Genomic DNA, 21,153 nt, shown 5'->3' with positions numbered 1-21,153 from the left:
TTTAACCTTCAAAATAAACTAAACAAGAAAACCATACTAGAACTTTCTTTTTCTCTTCATTATTTTCCCCCTTTTTCTAATTTGATTGGCTTTGCTTTTCATGTCCTCACTGTTGAATCTAACGTTCTCCTAACTGTGTGTCTTTAAGCTTCCGGGACACCCCGGTTGTGAAATCCTCCAGCCGGGAGCTGTGTTATATCATACTAGCTGGGATTTGCCTGGGATATCTGTGCACCTTCACCCTCATTGCAAAACCCCATGTGATCCACTGCTACCTCCAACGACTGGGAATAGGTCTGTCGCCTGCCATGAGTTACTCTGCACTAGTCACCAAGGTGAGAAATTGGATCAAAGCCACCGTTCACACATGGAAGCTGCTCTGTAGAGTAAGTGATGCATGTCCCAATTATGCTTGCTATGCTATGCTATTGCAGACAAACCGCATCGCTCGGATTCTGGCAGGAAGCAAGAAGAAGATCTGTACAAAGAAACCGCGCTTCATGTCAGCCTGTGCCCAGCTCATCATTGCCTTCCTCCTTATACTGCTGCAGTTGGGCATCATCGTGGCTCTTTTTCTCATGGAGCCACCAGATGTAAGCTTTCAGGCTACACACGTGTGACCTAAGAGCTGCACGAAATGATTAAAGAAACATGCCTAAGGATCCTAAGAATTTACATTTGCTATAACCCAACATTTGGTTCAGTTTGAAAAATCTGTCTTCTCACTATCTCCAGGTGATTCATGACTACCCCAGCATCCGCCAGGTCAACCTCATTTGCAACACCACTAACCTTGGAGTCGTAGCCCCCCTGGGATACAATGGTCTGCTGATCCTCAGCTGCACCTTTTATGCCTTTAAGGTATATCTTTCTCTACCGAAGTAATGTTTCTTTATCAACAAAACATCTGTGATATAGGGGCAATTTCTTACTCATATTTTACAAAAAATTCTGATATAATACTTAATACCAAAGCTGAGTGTGTCATTGTTCATGTTAAGCAGTCGAAGCTCACAAAAATTTCTCAAATTTAGATGGTATATGTAATACACTAAAAAAGAGAGACTGCAAAGCAAACGATACTGATACCAAATATGTCTGTAAAATGAAGCAATAGCAGAAGCTCCTGAAATCTGAAAAACTTAGTGACAAAAGTCACAATGAATAGGATTATTGGTGTAACTTTTCTCAGGTTTTAGTCTGTTTTTAAGTCTAAACACAGCTTATTTATTCTAAACAATTTGTTCATAATCTTAACTTCAATTAAGATTAAGTTAATTTCAATATCTCAATTAATTGTTTTAAAAACTTAATTACTTTCCCAAGATATACGCCTTCATTTATATGCAAACCACTAGAATATAATTTTAGAAAAAAAGAAATGGATGTTGAGGCAGGAAAATATGTAATTATAAGTGAAACATTCAGCATGACATGTATAATATTGAATTAATTCATTTCTTTTTACTGTATCTACTAACAAATAGGTAATCATGAGGGCTCAAAATGTCAGCAAGGAGGAGAACTGCAGAATTTAGATGCTCAAAGTCTGTTAAAAATGAGTTTGACTTCTGCATAAGTTCTAAACATGCAAACACTGGAAGACAGGTAATCAGTCAGTCATGGGTTTAAACACAAAGAGAGAAAAATGTGGCAAACATCACCTTTTTTAACCTTAAAACTGTGGTCAAAGCTCTTGAGCGAACAAACTCAGCGATTAAGGTTGATTCTGATGCTGAAGTCACACTGGCCAGTGTTGCATTTGCAGTGTGATAAAATGTGGCGCCCTTGTAGGAAGAAACAAATTGATGATTGAAAGTCTATTCGAAATTTTGATTGCATCAAACACTCTAATATATAACTTTATATAAACTACAGACGGACGTATCTTTGATTATAATTTATTCTTTACAGGCTTCTCTCTTTTCAGCACGCATCTGCAGTAAATGTGCTCATGTGTTTAAACTGCTGTACAAGCTGATATCCACCACATTCCAGTTACTCTCAGTGTGAATATTTATGCAACAATCTTTAGCATAGTTCTGAAAAAAACAACAACTAAATACTGTCATAACACTGTTTTTCATGTAATCAGTATATTAAAATAAAGAACAGAGCTGTATAAAAAAAAAGGTTTTCAGTTCTTGGACAAAATTTTCAGGAGAAAAATGACAAAATGTTTAGAATCTGAAAGAATATCACAGTTAGACACATGATATTGTAATGATTTTCAGGTTAAGCGTAAATGCTTAGCCAAACTTAACGTTTCTTCCTTTTGCTTTTATCTTTTTGTTTAGCAAAACATTTCTGTAAAGCTAAGAACTGATTAAGGAATCTCACACAGTAGAGTTTTCCTTTGACCTACAATTCATTTCTGTAGAACTCTCTTATTTTTTTTTCTTTTAGTTAGATTTACACTCAACTTTTTCATCAAGTTTAAATGTTCACAGATGGTCGACAGCAGCAAATTGGTAGATGGCTACCAAAGAGGCTAAATTCTCATTTAAAGTTTCTTAGTATTATGTTACTTAAGAGACAGAAAAGTCACCAGAAAAGGTTAAATCACTCAGACTTTGATTATTGTTGGTCTGAAAACAGGCACAGACAGAACAGCTGAATATATTACTGTGTCTTAGGTGGTTTAGGTTTATAGCAACAGGTTTAACCTGTGCTTCCTACAAACACAAACTTGCATAAATGTTAATTCCAGCTCTATATTTATTGTTCATAAAAATTAAAACGATACCATCTCTTCTTGAAGACAGAGAATGAGAAATGAGCTGCAACTTTGTGTACTAATGGTTGAATTCTTTATTTCTTCTCTTTTCCCAAGACTCGCAATGTCCCGGCTAATTTCAACGAGGCCAAGTACATAGCTTTTACAATGTATACCACCTGCATCATCTGGTTGGCGTTTGTCCCCATCTACTTTGGCTCCAACTATAAGATTATCACCATGTGCTTCAGTGTTAGCCTCAGTGCCACAGTTGCTCTGTGCTGCATGTTTGTACCCAAGGTAAGTTTATCAATACATTTCTTGTGTAATTGAATTGTGCCATCTACAAATAATGTTGCCAAATCTAAATGTGGATGAAAACTTTAAATTGCATAAAAAGAGATATCTTACAACCACTTTTCGATTTTAATCTCTCCAAGTTGTTCAGAGTCATGGGTAAACTATTATTCTGTTGTTTTTGCCACATTTCATGTTATTAGTTCATTACAAGACCCAGTGATGACCGCTTTCTGATTCCTGACAGAGATTATTTGATATTTGTTGAAAAGCTCATAATTGCTCTTGAAATTCCAGGCATGCTCTCTAATTTCAGGCTAAAGAGGCCGACAGCATCACAGATGCTGATTATACAAACAGTGGTTCGGAGGCACTTTTCTAAAATTAATTTTCTTTATGCCAACAGGGCTGTTTATGTATAAGCAAAGCTCACTAGTGCAGTTTAATTCCTAGAATTGTTTGTGATAATAGGAGATAAACAGCTCTATCTGAAATTCATTACAAAGATACTTTATTAATCCCAAAGGAAAATTAACTACCTTATATTTATGGAGGCTAGTGACCCACAGTTTATGAGTCATCATGCAGCCTCATTTGTCTAAGGTCAACTTGTATTGAACATGAATAATGATTGCTCTGACTTAAGTTTTTTTTTTTTTCGTTTTAGGCAGGGAATATTTTTTAATTAAAGGTGTGTGATGATCAACAGAGATCTGGAATCTATGACAGGGCATATTTATCTCCAGGGAAACCAGAAGTTTTGGTTTACTAATTAAAAGTTCCTCAACACTGATAAGCTTATACAAAATGAAAGTTAACTGAAAATAAAAGAAAATCTGGGTACCTGGGTATCAACAAGTATGGGAGATCTTTAAAGCAGTATGTTTTATTCATTTTATTTCAAATAAATAGCTCTGTAATCATCTACCTTAAATCATTGTTCATTTCTTCCATTTTTGTCCACAAACAATTCTGACATTTTTCTTATTCAACAGGTTTAGAGTTTCAATGTTCTGTAATAATTTGCTTTAATTTCTGAGTTACTGGTCACAGTTACTAACATGATGGGTTCTCTAATGGAGACCCAGTAATGCAGAACACCACTGACGGACACAGGGATGAAAAGTTTAACAAGTTTATTTCGCACAACACACAGAATGTACTGATGACTGGTTCGGGCCTGGATTCTGGTTTCACCGGAGTCTGCGTGAGAGACAGAGCTGTTATGGACTGCTGACAGGATTTGATTTCCAAGGAAGCACTGATAGTACCTTGAGGGTTCTTGAGGTTCTCTTTGGGAGAGTCACTGTCGGTTCTGGAGAAGAGTTTATCAGCAGAGTCCGTTTGCTGCTTCAGCGTCTCACGTCTAATTTGAACAGACCTTGACTTGGGTTTCTCAGCTCTAGTCCAGAGCTGCTTGGAGGTTCTCAGAGAATCTTCAGGGTTTGGCTCGGAGGGTCGGCTCGGCAGGTTAGCTCTTCCTGAGCTTTCACGGAGGAGACACGGGTTTCCTGGAAACACAGAGAAAGTGATTAGAATCCAACCTGGATTCAAAGTCATGGAGATAACACAAAGATCTAGGCTTTAGCGCTGACCAACTGGAACAACACTGCGGCGTTGAGGCAAGGTCTGAAGACAGCTTATATAGTGGATCCTCTGATGATCTTGATGAGCTGCACCTGTGCAGGAAGCTCCCTCAGAGGATCCACGGCGGGGTCTGCTGGAGAAAGATGGGATTTTCTCCAGCTCCCAACAGTTACAGAATATAAGAAACTGAAAAGTTAGCCTTTCTTTAAACATAGAGAAAAAATAATTTAACAGTAGATTGTTTGTACTTTTATACAATGTTTTAATTGATTAATAAAAAAAAAAAAGTATTTTTATGAACATGTCTGAAATGCAGCTTTAAATCCAAAAATGGCACTAAACCGAACCAGATGATGACAAACGCGATGTTCTGTCCCTCCTCAGGTGTACATCATCCTGGCCAAACCAGAGCGTAACGTACGCAGTGCCTTCACCACCAGCACTGTGGTCCGCATGCATGTGGGAGACGGAAAGTCGTCTTCAGCCGCCAGCCGCTCCTCCAGCCTGGTTAACCTGTTTAAACGCAGAGGCTCTACTGGAGAGACCCTAAGGTATTGTGTGTGAGAATCTACCTCCCCCAGCATCTCTATAATGGCACCACTTAAGAAAGCGCTCATGCTGGGAAAGCGATTGATTGTCTGCATTCACCTGAAGCTAGTTGCTTTTTCTTCTGACCTCATTGTGAACTTTGGAAAATTGCCTAATGGAGACATGAAAAAGGAGAATGAATGGGAGAGGATTGATGGATATAAACAAATGAAGAGATTGATACTGAAGGCAATGAAGAGCTGAGGTGATGTAAAAATAAAGTGGACACTATTGGTCTTACTGTACCTTACACTCTTGAGGCTATCCACAGTTACTGGGAACCAATCAAAAATTCAAAATGGAGTGACGTATCGCCACACGTCTCAGAGAAAAGGCTGGAATACATTTTCATTTGTCAGCAGGTTGCTTCAGCTCGCCCTGCTTGGCAAGCAAGATCTCAATCAGCCTCCTGTAAAAAAAAAAACCTCTGCTCCTGTCTTTCCTCCTTCCCCCTACACGTCTCTTTTGGTGCTATCGTCCTCTGTGGGTGGTGGTAATTGGCAGGGCTGTCTGTCTCCTCGGTGAGGGGCTGGAAAGTGTTGTGTTTGAGATGCTGTCATTGTCAGAGCAGGCTGAACAAACACAGGCAGAAACAAAAATCCAGCAGACTGGAAGGATAAGAAAATTTCTATGTTTGAACAGCCGAGAAGAGGCTGGTTTACTTTCACCAGACAGTCAAATCAACCTCTGAGCTTAAAATGACAGATGCTTTAGAAGATAGATTAAACTGTGGTTTAGTATGCAGCATGTATCTCTAAAAGGTTCTACAGGTTATTTCAAAGGGTATTTAAGGCCTCCTTCCAGTCATGGGGTTTAATCAGGAGTTCCTTTATAGATGAATTGCGCTAATTAACCTGACAAAAAGATAGAGGGGCAGCGAAGGACAGATATATCTGCCTCCAGTGAAACAGACACAACTGAAAATGTACCTGGAGATCTGGAAGGGAGAAACATGATCTGGCAAAAGCTAGTTTAATTGGTTTACACTGGCGTAGTTTTGTTTATAAAAATGTAGCCACTCATTAAATGGAACAACCAATACAACTTTTTCATTTCTCTCAATACCGATATAACAGCTATGAGAACTGACCAATGGTGCAATAGTGATATTGACCTGATATGATGTAAGCAAGATTTATACATGCTTTTAATACTTATTTTGTACTGTAGAATGTTAGAAATAGATTTTACTGAAACAGAGATCAATAGTCAAACACAATTGGTTTGAGAAGAACTTACCAATGTAATATAACCAATTGGTTGCAGATATTTTAAATTGCAGCCAACTGTTTCTATCAGGATGCAACTATCGGAGGTTTTAGATGTTGGCCGAAATAACCCAACTGTTTTTTGTTTAATATCGGACAGATATGCAACATTAATATTGGACCCAGACACTCCTATTTTCCAGTGCATAGTGCTACAAAAAGTTTTAACACCATCATCGCCATAAATGACTTTTTTGTTTTTGTTTTTTAAATAATTATAAAATAATAATAACAAATAATTTTTTTTTAATGATTGAAAGTTTTTTTCTTCAGCTTGGATTTTTTTTTTCCAAAAAGCAAATCTTAATTTATATGTATATATCTATATATCTATATCTATATATCAATATATAAATATATATATATACACTATATTGCCAAAAGTATTTGCTCACCCATCCAAATTATTGGAATCAGGTGTTCCAATCACTTCCATGGCCACAGGTGTATAAATTCAAGCACCTAGGCATGCAGACTGTTTTTACAAACATTTGTGAAAGAATGGGTCGCTCTCAGGAGCTCAGTGAATTCCAGCGTGGAACTGTGATAGGATGCCACCTGTGCAACAAATCCAGTCGTGAAATTTCCTCGCTCCTAAATATTCCACAGTCAACTGTCAGCTGTATTATAAGAAAATGGAAGTGTTTGGGAACGACAGCAACTCAGCCACGAAGTGGTAGGCCACGTAAACTGACGGAGCGGGGTCAGCGGATGCTGACGCGCATAGTGCGAAGAGGTCGCCAACTTTCTGCAGAGTCAATCACTACAGACCTCCAAACTTCATGTGGCCTTCAGATTAGCTCAAGAACAGTGCGCAGAGAGCTTCATGGAATGGGTTTCCATGGTCGAGCAGCTGCATCCAAGCCATACATCACCAAGTGCAATGCAAAGCGTCGGATGCGGTGGTGTAAAGCACGCCGCCACTGGACTCTAGAGCAGTGGAGACGCGTTCTCTGGAGTGACGAATCGCGCTTCTCCATCTGGCAATCTGATGGACGGGTCTGGGTTTGGCGGTTGCCAGGAGAACGGTACTTGTCTGACTGCATTGTGCCAAGTGTAAAGTTTGGTGGAGGGGGGATTATGGTGTGGGGTTGTTTTTCAGGAGCTGGGCTTGGCCCCTTAGTTCCAGTGAAAGGAACTCTGAATGCTTCAGCATACCAAGACATTTTGGACAATTCCATGCTCCCAACTTTGTGGGAACAGTTTGGAGCTGGCCCCTTCCTCTTCCAACATGACTGTGCACCAGTGCACAAAGCAAGGTCCATAAAGACATGGATGACAGAGTCTGGTGTGGATGAACTTGACTGGCCTGCACAGAGTCCTGACCTCAACCCGATAGAACACCTTTGGGATGAATTAGAGCGGAGACTGAGAGCCAGGCCTTCTCGTCCAACATCAGTGTGCGACCTCACAAATGCGCTTCTGGAAGAATGGTCAAAAATTCCCATAAACACACTCCTAAACCTTGTGGACAGCCTTCCCAGAAGAGTTGAAGCTGTTCTAGCTGCAAAGGGTGGACCGACGTCATATTGAACCCTATGGATTAGGAACGGGATGTCACTTAAGCTCATATGTGAGTCAAGGCAGGTGAGCAAATACTTTTGGCAATATAGTGTATATATATATATATATATATATACATATATATATATATATATATATATATACAGGTGCTGGTCATAAAATTAGAATATCATGAAAAAGTAGATTGATTTCAGTAATTCCATTTAAAAAGTGAAACTTGTATATTATATTCATACATTACATACAAACTCATATATTTCAGATGTTTATTTTGTTTAATTTTGATGATTACAAATGACAACAAATGAAAATCTCAAATTCATCATATCAGAAAATTAGAATATTGTGAAAAGGTTCAAAATTGATGGCCCCTGGTGCCACACTCTAATCAGCTAATTAACTCAAACCACCTGCAAAAGCCTTTAAATGGTCTTTCAGTCTAGTTCTATAGGCTACACAATCATGGGGAAGACTGCTGACTTGACAGTTGTCCAAAAGACGACCATCGACACCTTGCACAAGGAGGGCAAGACACAAAAGGTCATCGCTAAAGAGGCTGGCTGTTCACAGAGCTCAGTGTCCAAGCACATTAATAGAGAGGCGAAGGGAAGGAAAAGATGTGGTCGAAAAAAGTGTACAAGCAAGAGAGATAACCGCACCCTGGAGAGGATTGTGAAACAAAACCCATTCAAAAATGTGGGGGAGATTCACAAAGAGTGGACTGCAGCTGGAGTGAGTGCTTCAAGAACCACCACACACAGACGTATGAAAGACATGGGTTTCTGCTGTCGCATTCCTTGTGTCAAGCCACTCTTGAACCACAGACAGCGTCAGAAGCGTCTTGCCTGGGCTAAAGAGAAACAGGACTGGACTGCTGGTGAGTGGTCCAAAGTCATGTTCTCTGATGAAAGTAAATTTTGCATTTCCTTTGGAAATCAAGGTCCCAGAGTCTGGAGGAAAAGAAGAGAGGCACTTCATCCACGTTGCTTGAAGTCCAGTGTAAAGTTTCCACAGTCAGTGATGGTTTGGGGTGCCATGTCATCTGCTGGTGTTGGTCCATTGTGTTTTCTGAGGTCCAGGGTCAACGCAGCCACATACCAGGAAGTTTTAGAGCACTTCATGCTTCCTGCAGCTGACCAACTTTTTGGAGATGCAGATTTCATTTTCCAACAGGACTTGGCACCTGCACACAGTGCCAAAGCTACCAGTACCTGGTTGAAGGACCATGGTATCCCTGTTCTTAATTGGCCAGCAAACTCTCCTGACCTTAACCCCATAGAAAATCTATGGGGTATTGTGAAGAAGAAGATGCAATACACCAGACCCAACAATTCAGAAGAGCTAAAAGCCACTATTAGAGCAACCTGGGCTATCATAACACCTGAGCAGTGCCACAGACTGATCGACTCCATGCCACGCCGCATTGCTGCAGTAATACAGGCCAAAGGAGGCCCAACTAAATACTGAGTGCTGTACATGCTCATACTTTTCATGTTCATACTTTTCAGTTGGCCAACATTTCTATAAATCCTTTGTTTTTATTGGTCTTCAGTAATATTCTAATTTTCTGATATGATGAATTTGGGATTTTCATTTGTTGTCATTTGTAATCATCAAAATTAAACAAAATAAACATCTGAAATATATGAGTTTGTATGTAATGTATGAATATAATATACAAGTTTCACTTTTTAAATGGAATTACTGAAATCAATCTACTTTTTCATGATATTCTAATTTTATGACCAGCACCTGTATATATATATATATATATATATATATATATATATATATATATATATATATATATATATATATATATATAATTTTTTTCTGTACAAATTTCAACCCCTAACCGTTGATTTGAGATCACTTAGATGTCCTTTTTTTCTGTTTTTAAATGCGCCAAGGAGGTTATGTTTTATTTTAATTTGTGTGTTTGTTTGTCCGTCTATTTGTGTACAGGATAACCTGAAAAGTTATGAACAGATTTTAATGACACTTGCACCTTGGGCCTCTTAAAATTTGATGATGATGCACATCATAATCTGGATGCAGGAAATTTTAAAGGATTCTTTAACATTATTTGGCGGAACAAGAAGTTCCCCCTAAACCAGAGAAGGGCAGCAGTGATTATTAACAGCTTCAGCATCAGACTCACAAAAGTCCAGAAGGATTATACTGAAGAAAAAAAACACAGGAAAGGTGAGTCGTTCCTCACTTGAAGTCACGATCTGCTCTCCAAACAAGAAAGCAGGCAGTGTCCTTTGGCACCGCCTGCCTTATGAAGGAATTTTAAGTAAAAGTTAAATTATTGTTCCTCATGCCAAGGAACAATAATTCAAATTTAGTAATGATCCAGATCATCTTGAGTTTTAGCTCTAGCTGTTAGTCACAATACTGGGCAAAATTTGCTGCTTGTCAGAGGTTTGCACTCTCCCAGTACTTTTCGAGTTTTGTAAGTGTCCTGTAATTTGAAAAGCATTGCAGTTGGTTGTGTGGGCTTTACATAACAGACTTCTTTACGCTACAGAATATATTATTCACGTTTCATTAGGCAACCAAATTTGCAGGCCAGGCTAATTTTCTGAGAAACACTATTAAAAGCAAATTAGTCTCACAGCATGATGCTTCTACCACCATGCATGACAGTTGGCATATTGTTATCAGATCTGAGGACCCAGTCTTCAACTCCTCTAAACATTCTGGTTGTTGTTTTGGCTAAAAGGCCAAATTGGTGCCTGGTCTGTCCATTAGAAGTTTTGTGCAAATGCAATTTATATGTTTTGTGTGGGCAGCTGCAAATGTCTTTCTCATTTCAATTTGTTTAATAAAGTTGTTTATTTTGGAGCTTCTTTCTTTGCTCTCAGTATGAGGTGATGTAAATCCTGTTTTACTGTTTGCAGCGACTCAGATGCCCCTTTATTTCAGAGTTAATGTTTAGCCTGAGGGTTGGGCTTCCTGGGTTGCTCCTAATTAATGTAAACAAGTCCTTCAATCTTAGAATGATAGTTTGAGTCAGTAGGAGGGAAACTTCGTTAGAGTTGATTGTTCCAAAGAGACAAGGTTCCCGAACAAACAAAAAGATTTTGTAATGATACATCACATAACACTAGAGCTTCTGGAATAGGTCAGTCCTGTTGAAAATGTATGAGCTCTGCCTAAAAGCAGAGCCTGTCTATGAAAATCAACTTCTTTTAAGTTTTAGCAGGATGTGTGTATTTGTGTATCTTGGGCTGTATGCGTAACTTTTAACCAGGTCTGTAATCTAAATTTGTCTCAATTAATAATAACCAGAAATTAATAATAGGACATTGATGTAGTTGATGATTATATGTATATATATATTTTGACCAACATGTAAATCCTGATAAATGCAAATAAGTACAGAAAAACATACGTTTTTAAGGAGAGCAATTCAAAATAATGAGATTTCTCTACATATTAAATCAATCTAACGTCAATGGTTGATTCAAATTTACAAATGAATTATTTTTTTTAATTTGTTATCTGTAACTACTTAAATCACTAGTAAATAGACTGGGATGGCTAATGGACAAAATATTTAATTTGCTTCTCTATCTTAAAGCTCTAAGCATTTCTTCCTCTTCCCTTTATTCCGTTTTCTCATTTTCTGCAGCTCCAATGGTAAATCTGTGTCTTGGGCGCAGACAGAGCGCAGCAGCTCACGAGGCAACCACCTGTGGCAGCGGCTGTCCTTCCACATCAAGAAGAAGGAGAACAATCAGACAGCAGTCATTAAGCCCTTCTCCAAAACCTCTGAGGAGCGTTACTGTGGAGGATCTGACTTGCCCCCGCATGTACCTCTGCCCTCCCTCTCCTCTATGTCCTCTTTGCCGACTCATCCTGACAATGGGACAGACAAGACCCTCTACGAGCTCTCAGAAGCAGAGGAGCACTACTCAATCACCTACCAGCCGCAGACGCCATCACCCATCAGCACCGTGAGCCAGAGGATAGCAGCCAGTTTAGGGGAGGAGTCCCAGGTGGCCTGCATTTCCAAGTATTCCAGCAGTGTGTGCAGCGGCGGCAGCAGCAGCAGTGGCGGGCCTCCCAGCAGCGGCTCTGGGGCGGCTGGGAGTGACGGGCGTCTAGTTGCTCTGGACGACCGCCCGTCACAGCCCCAGAGCAATCTGATGGATCAGATTAGCTGCGTTGTGAACCGCTTCACTGCTAATATTACTGAGCTCAACAGCATGATGCTCTACCCGTCTCCAACCCACACACAAAAACACGCTCCCCCTGCTGCTCATCCCCCTGATCCCTACCTGCTACCCCGCGAGATCCCGATGCCCCCGACTCTCACTACATACGCTGATGTTCAGCCCCTTCCCCCTATTGAATCCAGTCTGGGCACCCGGGCCCCCTGTCCAGTTCACTCCATCCCTCGCTCTCCTTATCCCCTGCCGCCTCCTCATCCCCACTCATCCCCCTCTATTTCCCCAATAAGAGGAAGCCTGGTCTCCCATCTCCCCGACTCCCCGCTCAGAAGGTCTGAGCTGGAAGAGGAGCTCATTGCGTTGACACCTCCTTCCCCCTTCCGTGACTCTCTGGGTTCTAGCAGTAGCTCCCAGATCTCAGAGACAGGTCTCTTTGTTCCTCCTGTCCCCAATCACCCGCCTCCCTCTCCCCCTTCTCCCAGGTACACCCGCCTGACTCTCAGAAACTACAGTCAGAGTTCCTCCTCACTGTGAGGTAGACGTGATGAGCTGGAGAAAATAGAGCAAACAGGATGGACAGACTAGAATCCATTCATCACCGATTGGAGTAAAAACCAGAGGAGACGTCGTCAGGGAGTCGTGGTTGGTGAAGACACCAAGCTGTGATTGCGTTTACATGTTTACAGTGAGATGTGAGTACAAGAGGCCTGCAGGGTGTCGTATTTTCTCGCATGTTGTTCCGGCCATTGTGACACCGAGGTGTTTGGGCAGCCGCAGAAATCCTTCTTGGAGGTTCTCCGTCATTTAGATTGGGCTTGTGGCCTTAAGGTATCTCGGCTGACAACTAATTACAGATTCTGTGTGTGTGCTTCAGTGGGCCTGAGTGTGTTTCTGCTGTATCTTAGAGAAGGAAAAGTGATGGGAAAATGGCAGCAGAGAGTGCAAAGTAAGAACCACAAATGGACAAGCTGCAAAGGGCACACACAGTATGGAGTTGCTCAAACAAATCAAAGAAGTATGAGCACACAATTAAAAACTAGTGTGTGAGAAATAACAGTGGATTTATAGAAGAATTATAGATTCTCTATAGTGATAAACTCCAAGTGTCTGATGAAAGTGCATTGCCAGAATATACTAAACAGTTTGTTGATCTAGAAAACCTATTTCATAAAGCATTTTTTTTTTTGCTCAGCTCTCATCACAGACAGTTTATGGTTTTCATGTTTTCTACTCTTCCAGTAAGTCTGAATGTATATTTTTTACATTACTCCTGAGGCAGTTGGGACCAAATCTTTTGTAGCTCTAAGCCTGTAACTAGAGATGGAGGGAGAACACGGGAGAAGTGACGAGACTAGGTGTTGTTTTTACCATGAACATTTGCAGTATTAAGCTCTCACTCAGGTGGATCATTTGGAGGAATTTGACCTCAAAGCTTTTCTGCTGACCTGTGGCATTCAGAAGTGCAATCTGTAAGGCTTAGCTGGATCCCAGTCATGATATTTTCCTGATACAATTAGTCAGCGGGTGACAATGACCTGTTCCATCTAAGGCACTGCTTTAAAATCGATTAGTTGGAGGGAAAGTCAGTTGAAATCTTAGTTGGACAAAAATTAATAGAATCTTCTAAAAGGTTGTTTGTTGGACATTTTTTAAATTACATAAAATTTGTTACATTTGTTTTGGTTTAGAGATTAAAATGTTGGCACATCCCTTTGATCACAAACAATATGAAGCAGAAAGAAATGACTGACATCCAGCGTGGCCAAAAGTTGACAACAAGGGGACAAAAAAACACTGACTTGAAAATAATCTAAGACCATTATAAATGCGTCCCCACTTTGGGATTAAAAAAATGCTGTCTTGCTGAGAGTGCGATAAAGAAAAGGTCACATTTGAGCCATGGGATATTACCAAGTTGGAGAATAAATAATAAACTTTGTCTCCTTATATGCTCAAACACAAATGATGTTCCCAGAAACAGATACTTGTCAACATAGTTTCAGATTTCCAACTTTACGGATTGTTTTCATAAGGTTTTATGTCACACACTTCATTTAATTAAAGGCACTTACTCCTGTTTATATATATATATATTCATAGTAATGCCAATCAGTTTAAATGTAATATATCAGGACATTGGTTGAAATGTTTTCTTATATATGTTTTTTGCCTTCACGTTTTTTAAGGTAACAATCAGTACCACTCAGGTGGTTGTTAGGTATATAGATGGGGAGTGTTGGCCTAGTGGTTAGAACAGTGCACTTGTGCTCTGAGAAGTTTGCAAGCCGGTTCGATTCCCACAGCCTCCACTTTGGGTCTCCGAGCAAGACCCTTAACCCCACACTCTTCCCAGGCACCTCACAATGGCTCCCCAAGGGGATGGGTTAAATGCAGAGGTAAATTTCTCCAACGTGAGATCAATGAAGTTCAGTTATTATTATTAAAAGATCACAGCATCTTCATGTGTCTTAAAACTTTGTATTAAGTTGCAAAATTCTTAGCTCGTTTTGGCCTGTTCCTGTGCAACCTGGATTCTGGAAAACTGATTATGTTGACAAGCATTAGAGCGATCTAATTATTCTCAGCTCACTCTCAGCAAGAAAGCAAATTGGTTAGATTGAGATTTCATGTCAGTTGTTTTCAGCTCATCCCTGGTTCTGTGTCATACTTCCTGGAGCGTTTAACTGTCTCATATTAGGACATGTTTTTGTGGATGTCTAAACAGATGTTTGGCATTGTAGAAAATTGGGTATGCCTTTAAATCGAATGTATTTATATGTGCCAATGTTTGCTTTCTGGATCGCAGAGGGAGACTAAATGTGCAGATGAATGCATTCCGTAAGATCCCTCTGAGGAGTGGAGGCCTTTGCATCAACATAAGAAAAAAAACAATGCTGGCCGTCTAGAGGTCCAAATGCACAAAACATGGATTTTTTTTTTCTTTTTTCTTCATTTTAAATCTGCTAACCCCAACAGATATGAGTCTATTTTAAAAAAATCACAAAGCTATTATCAAAACACAAAATGAATGCTCTAAATTACCTGTGACATGCTGTTCACCACCATCTCCATATATTTTGTACACCATGTGCATTCATGAGCTGTAAAGGATGCAGAAGCAGTCTGATGTTTGCTTAGCATTTGCGCTTTTCCGTAGCCGGCTAGAACAAATCCAGACAAAGTGATCCTGTATATAACAAGGGCATGCAAAGACAGATCGGTTTTGTTTAAAGATGAAAGATAATTTATTTACATATCAACAAATGTTCAAAAAAAGATATAAAATCTGTTTTTATGCTGTGTATAACATACAGTACAAATATGTGTTACGACTAGAGAAACTGTGTTCCTACGCTGAGTGTGTGAGTGACAAATCCTATTCAGATGTCTTGTATTTGAACAATATTATAATATTTGCTATTAATATGATTATTGTGCCAAAGGGGTAAGAGGTGTCTAGTTTACTAGATTGTGGGTAAAAATATGTGGTTTCATAAAAAAAAGAAAAAATGTAAATTGTTTCTATTGTTTTGGATACATTTTAGATAAATATTTCATATTTTTCAGTGTAAAAGCAATATTATCTATATGTATACTAGGTCCACATCTGTAGGATTTTTTTTGTTTTTTAACTGATTAGATTAGAGACTTTTATTCTAATTCCTCTTTGATACCTGTACAAGGAAGGTTGGTTTGATAGGTTAAAAATCTTGCTTTGTTAAAATCTGCTTTTTTTTTTTTTACTTTATTTTATCACTCATGGTTTACTTATTTCTATTTCTAAACTCTCTTTATTCAGTCAAATTTAATTGAGTATGTAGTGTGTAAAGTGATGTCTTATTGTAAAATAGGTCAAAAATAATGAAACCAACGAGCCCAAAACAGGGAAAAGGGCTGATAAACATTAGCACACACATAAAAACCTACCCGTATTTTCATGACCATAAGGCGCACCGTACTAAAAGGCGCAGTCTCAGTTATGTGTGCCATTACTGTATTTAACACACACATAAGGAGCACCGGACTATAGGGCGCGGGTTTTATATACTGGTACATATCCTCTACTATGTTTAAATACCTCTACTGCGTATTTAAAAATAGAGCGGGAGCAAAACTGAGTGTGTTTGTGCTTTATTCATGTATTTATTACAAAGTATTAATCAAACCTGGGAGCTGGCCGTGAGACAGACACATCGCTGATGAGACAGAGCGCTGTGATCACTCCAATGAAAGTTTATTGACGCATAAATTAACTTAAAATGCAGAAATCTGCCGGCAGACTTTGTTCGCTTTTATTATCCTGGTGCCTGCAGTTTCGATTATTTAGATGAAAAACACCTACCAGGTGCCGTGGTAAACCACGAGGAGGCGACCCGGCCAGAGACTGCTGTTGAATGGGATTCCTACTGACAGTGCACTGCTGGTATGTGGGGGTCTGAGCAGCTCTGACAGAAATAATATTGGAAGATGGGATTGTAATCTGGATGAACCGACTGCAATGATTAAGTTTTCAGGTCGACTTTCTCAATTAAAAACATATTAAAACTACTTTATTCCCACTGATCACAGCAAATATAGCTGCAAGGCAAAGAAAGGATAGAGTAGCTCCGCCCAACGCGCGTCAGACACACTTTTGCACCAGAGCAGCAAAGCTGCTTCAGCCGCACGTCAGAACTAACTGGTACAACAGCAAAAATGAAGCAGGAGACGCGATTTTGCTGTTCTTGCTGCGTCCGGTGTGAAGGTAGCATTACTTTGAGCGGCTGGTTCACACCGATTTCGAGCGTTTGAAGTTCCATTGTCAGACCTCCCGGAATAACAGCAAGCACAGCGTTCATTTGTTTCACTATGTTTTTCACATCGGCTGTGAGATGGGCCCGCATGGAGTCACAGATTAACAGCGATGGTGATGCGTGGAAAAAAACACCTGGTCTCCTTACATACACCTCCCTCAGCCACTCTTTCATCATCTCCTTAATGAGGAGTTGAGGAGTTCTGCATAAAGCACATAGCTGTTCTTTTATACACAATCCACCCCCTCACTTCCCCCTTTAACGTTCTCATGGTGGTCTCAACAACGTCCGCAGTAACAACACACATAGGGCGCACCGCACTATAGGGCGCGCCGCACATTTTGAGGGAAAAAAAAGACTTTTATATGCGCCTTATAGTCGCGAAAATACGGTACTTTTGCTTGCAAAACATTTACAACATACAACCTGTTACAACATACAACCTGAAACAAAAAATCCATATCGGGTTTCTACAGATACTTTGAAATGTTTTAAAATTTTAGTAAAATTGTTGTCATTTCCTTTCCCTCTATTTTATCAAGAATCCTGATTTTGGGTGGTTTTGAAGGTTTGCAAACATATCAAAAATTCCTGTCAAATTACCCTATTGTAGAGTCAATTCATCTTTGGCTAGTCAGAATTTGGTTAGAGGACCCCCCCATCAGGAAACAGCTTTTTGAGATCAGGGTACTTAATGCAAGATATGCATGTTCAGAGAGGGCAGTCGGAATTAAATCTGACCAGTTTTTTAGCTGTTGTCATCTTTATGAATCAAAAGATCTACAGTCTAGTTTTTCATTACAGCTATAATGTCAAGGTTTAGTCCTGCATACACTAGTAGCCATCAGTAAAAGGCTGATCTTTGTTCTGTTAGGAACGATTTTGTGTGCATGCAATTAGAACACATGCAGTATAAAAAAATTCATTCTCTTTCAGAACGTCAAGCTGTTAATGTTTTTCCTTGTTGCCTCCAGACCAGCAGGGGGCATCAAGCAGCAGCACTGTCAGCTGGTACCTTCTGGTATGGGAAACACTAAAGCCCCAAACAATGAGAAACACGTATAAGAATAGTTTTTGAAAGATTTGGTTCAGGTTAATACCTTTTATTACTTTAAATAGAGACAAATGATTATAGTTTTTACAGAGAAGACTTTAACCCTGCATTTTTGGTTGTTTTGCATTTTAACACTTCTTTTTTTGGAACACTCAGACTACAACTGCCAATTTACAGTGAAAATCTTCACTCAGATATGGATAATTGTATTAGAAATATAAGTTGGAGAAGCTTTCAATTAAATAGAAAATAAGAAGGAATAATGCATCTGTATTAAAAGTGAGCTGTTAATTGGAGGGGATGATTAGTTTGCTGCTGTCATGAAAGAGTTCAGATTAGGTTCAGGGATGAAACAAAAAGCTTGCTTCAGCACGGGAGCTTCATGGGTGACGTGTTGCTGCGTCTGCAGGAAACAAGGATTCATCTCTGACAGATTGGTTTGTAATTTATTGGCTCTATAATGCAGACCATGTACAAAGGTTATTAATAAATTCTTTTAAAAAACTAAACAGTACACCTTGGTTCTAAATACTATAGTGTTTAAAGTCTTATAAATGATGTAGTTGATACTATACTTGAAGTAATGCACCATTTAGATCAAATTGATTTTATTTGGCAGATGAAAGCATTAAGCTCTTTATCAAAATTAAATCTGACATAAGTTTCAACTGTTTTTTTTTCCCACTTTGACTCATTTTCTTAGATACACTCTAATAAATTGGACTGATAATCCCTGTACTTCAACATTCTCTAATCCAGACATGCTCATCTATTTAGCTGGTGAAAAAAATAAAAACGTATTTTAAACCCCTTGAATGGACAAAAAAAAAAAAAAGGCTAACAGTCCCGGTCCTTGCAATCTCACTTTAAAAGGTCAGTTGATCCTAATGACGTGTCTCTTGTTTTTTTCCTGCATTATTTCAACAAGCTTTTGGGCTTTTAGGTTGATTTGATGACGTGGTGATGACATAGGCTTTAGTTCACAGAGAGGATCTTATTGAATTGTCTTTGTGTAAAATCCCAATCTCTCCATTAGGTCTGACAATGGTTCAGTTTAGCAAAGACCATTAACTTTCTGCACAGGGAGGCATGTGATGAACCAGTTTGCTCTCACCAAGATCACAGATCGGCTAAACACTTTTAAAATGTTTGGGGTAAGCGTTCTACAATCTGTTAGTCAGATGTTTACCATGTGTATCCAGGCTGTCTGCCTTATTTTTAACTCTTATATAACACATATCAACTGGGCAGCAAACTCTATTATATTTAGGATCCAAGGCTTATGTTTAAGGTTAAAGTTAGGGGTAAAATATCCATCCATCCATTTTCCGTCACGCTTATCCCTGCTGGGGGTTTGCTAGGATGCTGGTGCCTCTGTCCAGCTGTCAATGGGAGGGGTACACCCTGGACAGGTCGCCAGTCTATCGCAGGGCAAACAAAGAGACAAACAACCATTCACACACACACTCACACCTAAGGAGAATTTAGAGAAGCCAATTAACCTAACAGTCATGTTTTTGGACTGTGGGAGGAAGCCGGAGTAACCAGAGAGAACCAAAGCATGCTCAGGGAGAACATGAAAACTCCATGCGGAAAGACCCCGGGTGGACCCAAGGTGTAAAATAATGTTTTTATATTAGTCCAGCCCCAGCGTTTTAGATTTTAAGCTAAAGAGGACAAAATGTAGTCCCAATTTCTGATCCTGATTTTCTACAATAAGGGAATTAACCTTTTAATAAAAAAAAGTTTAAAAGCTTAAATTGAAACAGAAACTTTGGAAACTCATCCAAATAAGAAATTGAAAACTTGTTTGTGCTACACACAACTAACAAATACCTTTGAAGAATTAATTGTCTGATGCTTGATTGTTCCTGAGGCTCTGTGCCATTTGAATCCATTTTAAAAACCTCCACTTCTCATATCTGCATGTGAGCAGATTTTATATTATTTATTTGAGTGATGCATGTCTGATTTATTTAGTTTTACATATATCGCAAATAGTCGACACAATATTTCAAGTGATGCCCAAAAGAAGTAGGCAGAAACCAAAAAGCCTATTTGCACCTCTGTTACAGTGAGAGCTGAGACTGGAGCAAATGTACCCTGCCTGTTTATTAGGATGCTATGATTCAGGATAACAGATCTGCGTTTACTGTGTAAACACCACTTAGACATCCGTTTGTGCAATTTGTCAGAACACACCTGGAAAGATGTGTTTTGGATGCTCCATTTAACGCTATCATGTAATTATGATAATGAACATTCTTGTGAGGGTAATTTGGATCGATGCTGTAATTGTTTATGTTAGATTATTATTGTACATCAATCTAGTAAAGCTCATGATGCTCTCGTTCCCCTGCATTTAGGTAGGGTTTGTGTATTTTCTCCCTATGCTCTTTTTAACACAGAAAAAACATTCATTATTCAGGGAAAAAAAAACAAAAAAAAACTTTTGTTTATTCTTTTTAAGTTATATACACTTAAAAGTTGCAAAAAATATTTTGAAACTAAGTTTAAACAAGGCCTTTCAATTCAAACAAATTTTAACAGGACTACAATTGCATATAATTAACTAGAATATGATTAGGAAGTTATTCAAAAAGAGAAAAACTGACACATATTTTAGGTCCATTACATACAGAGGTATCCATTTCAAATACTTATCTTAATTGTTTTGCACACTAACCCTTCAGTGATTTATAGTTTTTTGCAATAAAACCAGTATCACAATGATCAACTTCTAAGTACCATAAGATAAGCCTCTTCAGGTTTAAGACACTAAGATTCAAATCTTTGATTACATGAAAAGATGCATATAATGTTGCTCTATTTGAAGACTTTGGATAAATATTGCTGCAGTCTGTAAAAGTAACGAAACTCAAGGCTTTGAGGTTGACTTATAGCATCTAGAAATAGTATTTTTGTAAATGTTGCTGTTTTTTAGTCTTGACTTTATTCAATTAAGACACTTTATGAACATCATAACGCTCATCTATGTGCAATGAAAACCCAAGAAAGTTATGTTGTAAAGAAAGAGGGCAACAAGGAGTTTAGACTATATGGTATATTTATAATAGGGATAAGAAAGGAGGCTGTATCTATTAATTTACCTTAAATATGTGTATGAAAATGAGATAGGTGTTGA

The 21,153-nt window shown here is 38.9% G+C and overlaps 1 protein-coding gene across 3 annotated transcripts in view; it reads left to right on the top strand.

Moving 5' to 3' along the window:
• grm5b (glutamate receptor, metabotropic 5b) overlaps positions 1-15,033 on the top strand; it is a 98,674-nt gene extending 83,641 nt beyond the window's left edge. For all 3 annotated transcript variants that reach the window (XM_038267872.1, XM_038267871.1, XM_038267873.1), the window contains exons 13-18: positions 149-335; positions 435-593; positions 736-861; positions 2,834-3,016; positions 4,985-5,151; positions 11,621-15,033. In XM_038267872.1, the coding sequence (XP_038123800.1) occupies positions 149-335; positions 435-593; positions 736-861; positions 2,834-3,016; positions 4,985-5,151; positions 11,621-12,695 (1,897 nt within the window). In that variant the 3' untranslated portion in view covers positions 12,696-15,033. The remainder of the gene's footprint in view (positions 1-148; positions 336-434; positions 594-735; positions 862-2,833; positions 3,017-4,984; positions 5,152-11,620) is intronic.
• Positions 15,034-21,153: the final 6,120 nt, after the last annotated feature.

The sequence above is a fragment of the Cyprinodon tularosa genome, unplaced genomic scaffold (assembly GCF_016077235.1).
Source record: "Cyprinodon tularosa strain WSP-4 unplaced genomic scaffold, ASM1607723v1 ctg69, whole genome shotgun sequence".
In the NCBI taxonomy this organism is placed as follows: domain Eukaryota; kingdom Metazoa; phylum Chordata; class Actinopteri; order Cyprinodontiformes; family Cyprinodontidae; genus Cyprinodon; species Cyprinodon tularosa.
Note: the sequence above shows the minus strand (reverse complement) of the source record. Positions and strands in the feature narration are given on the sequence as shown.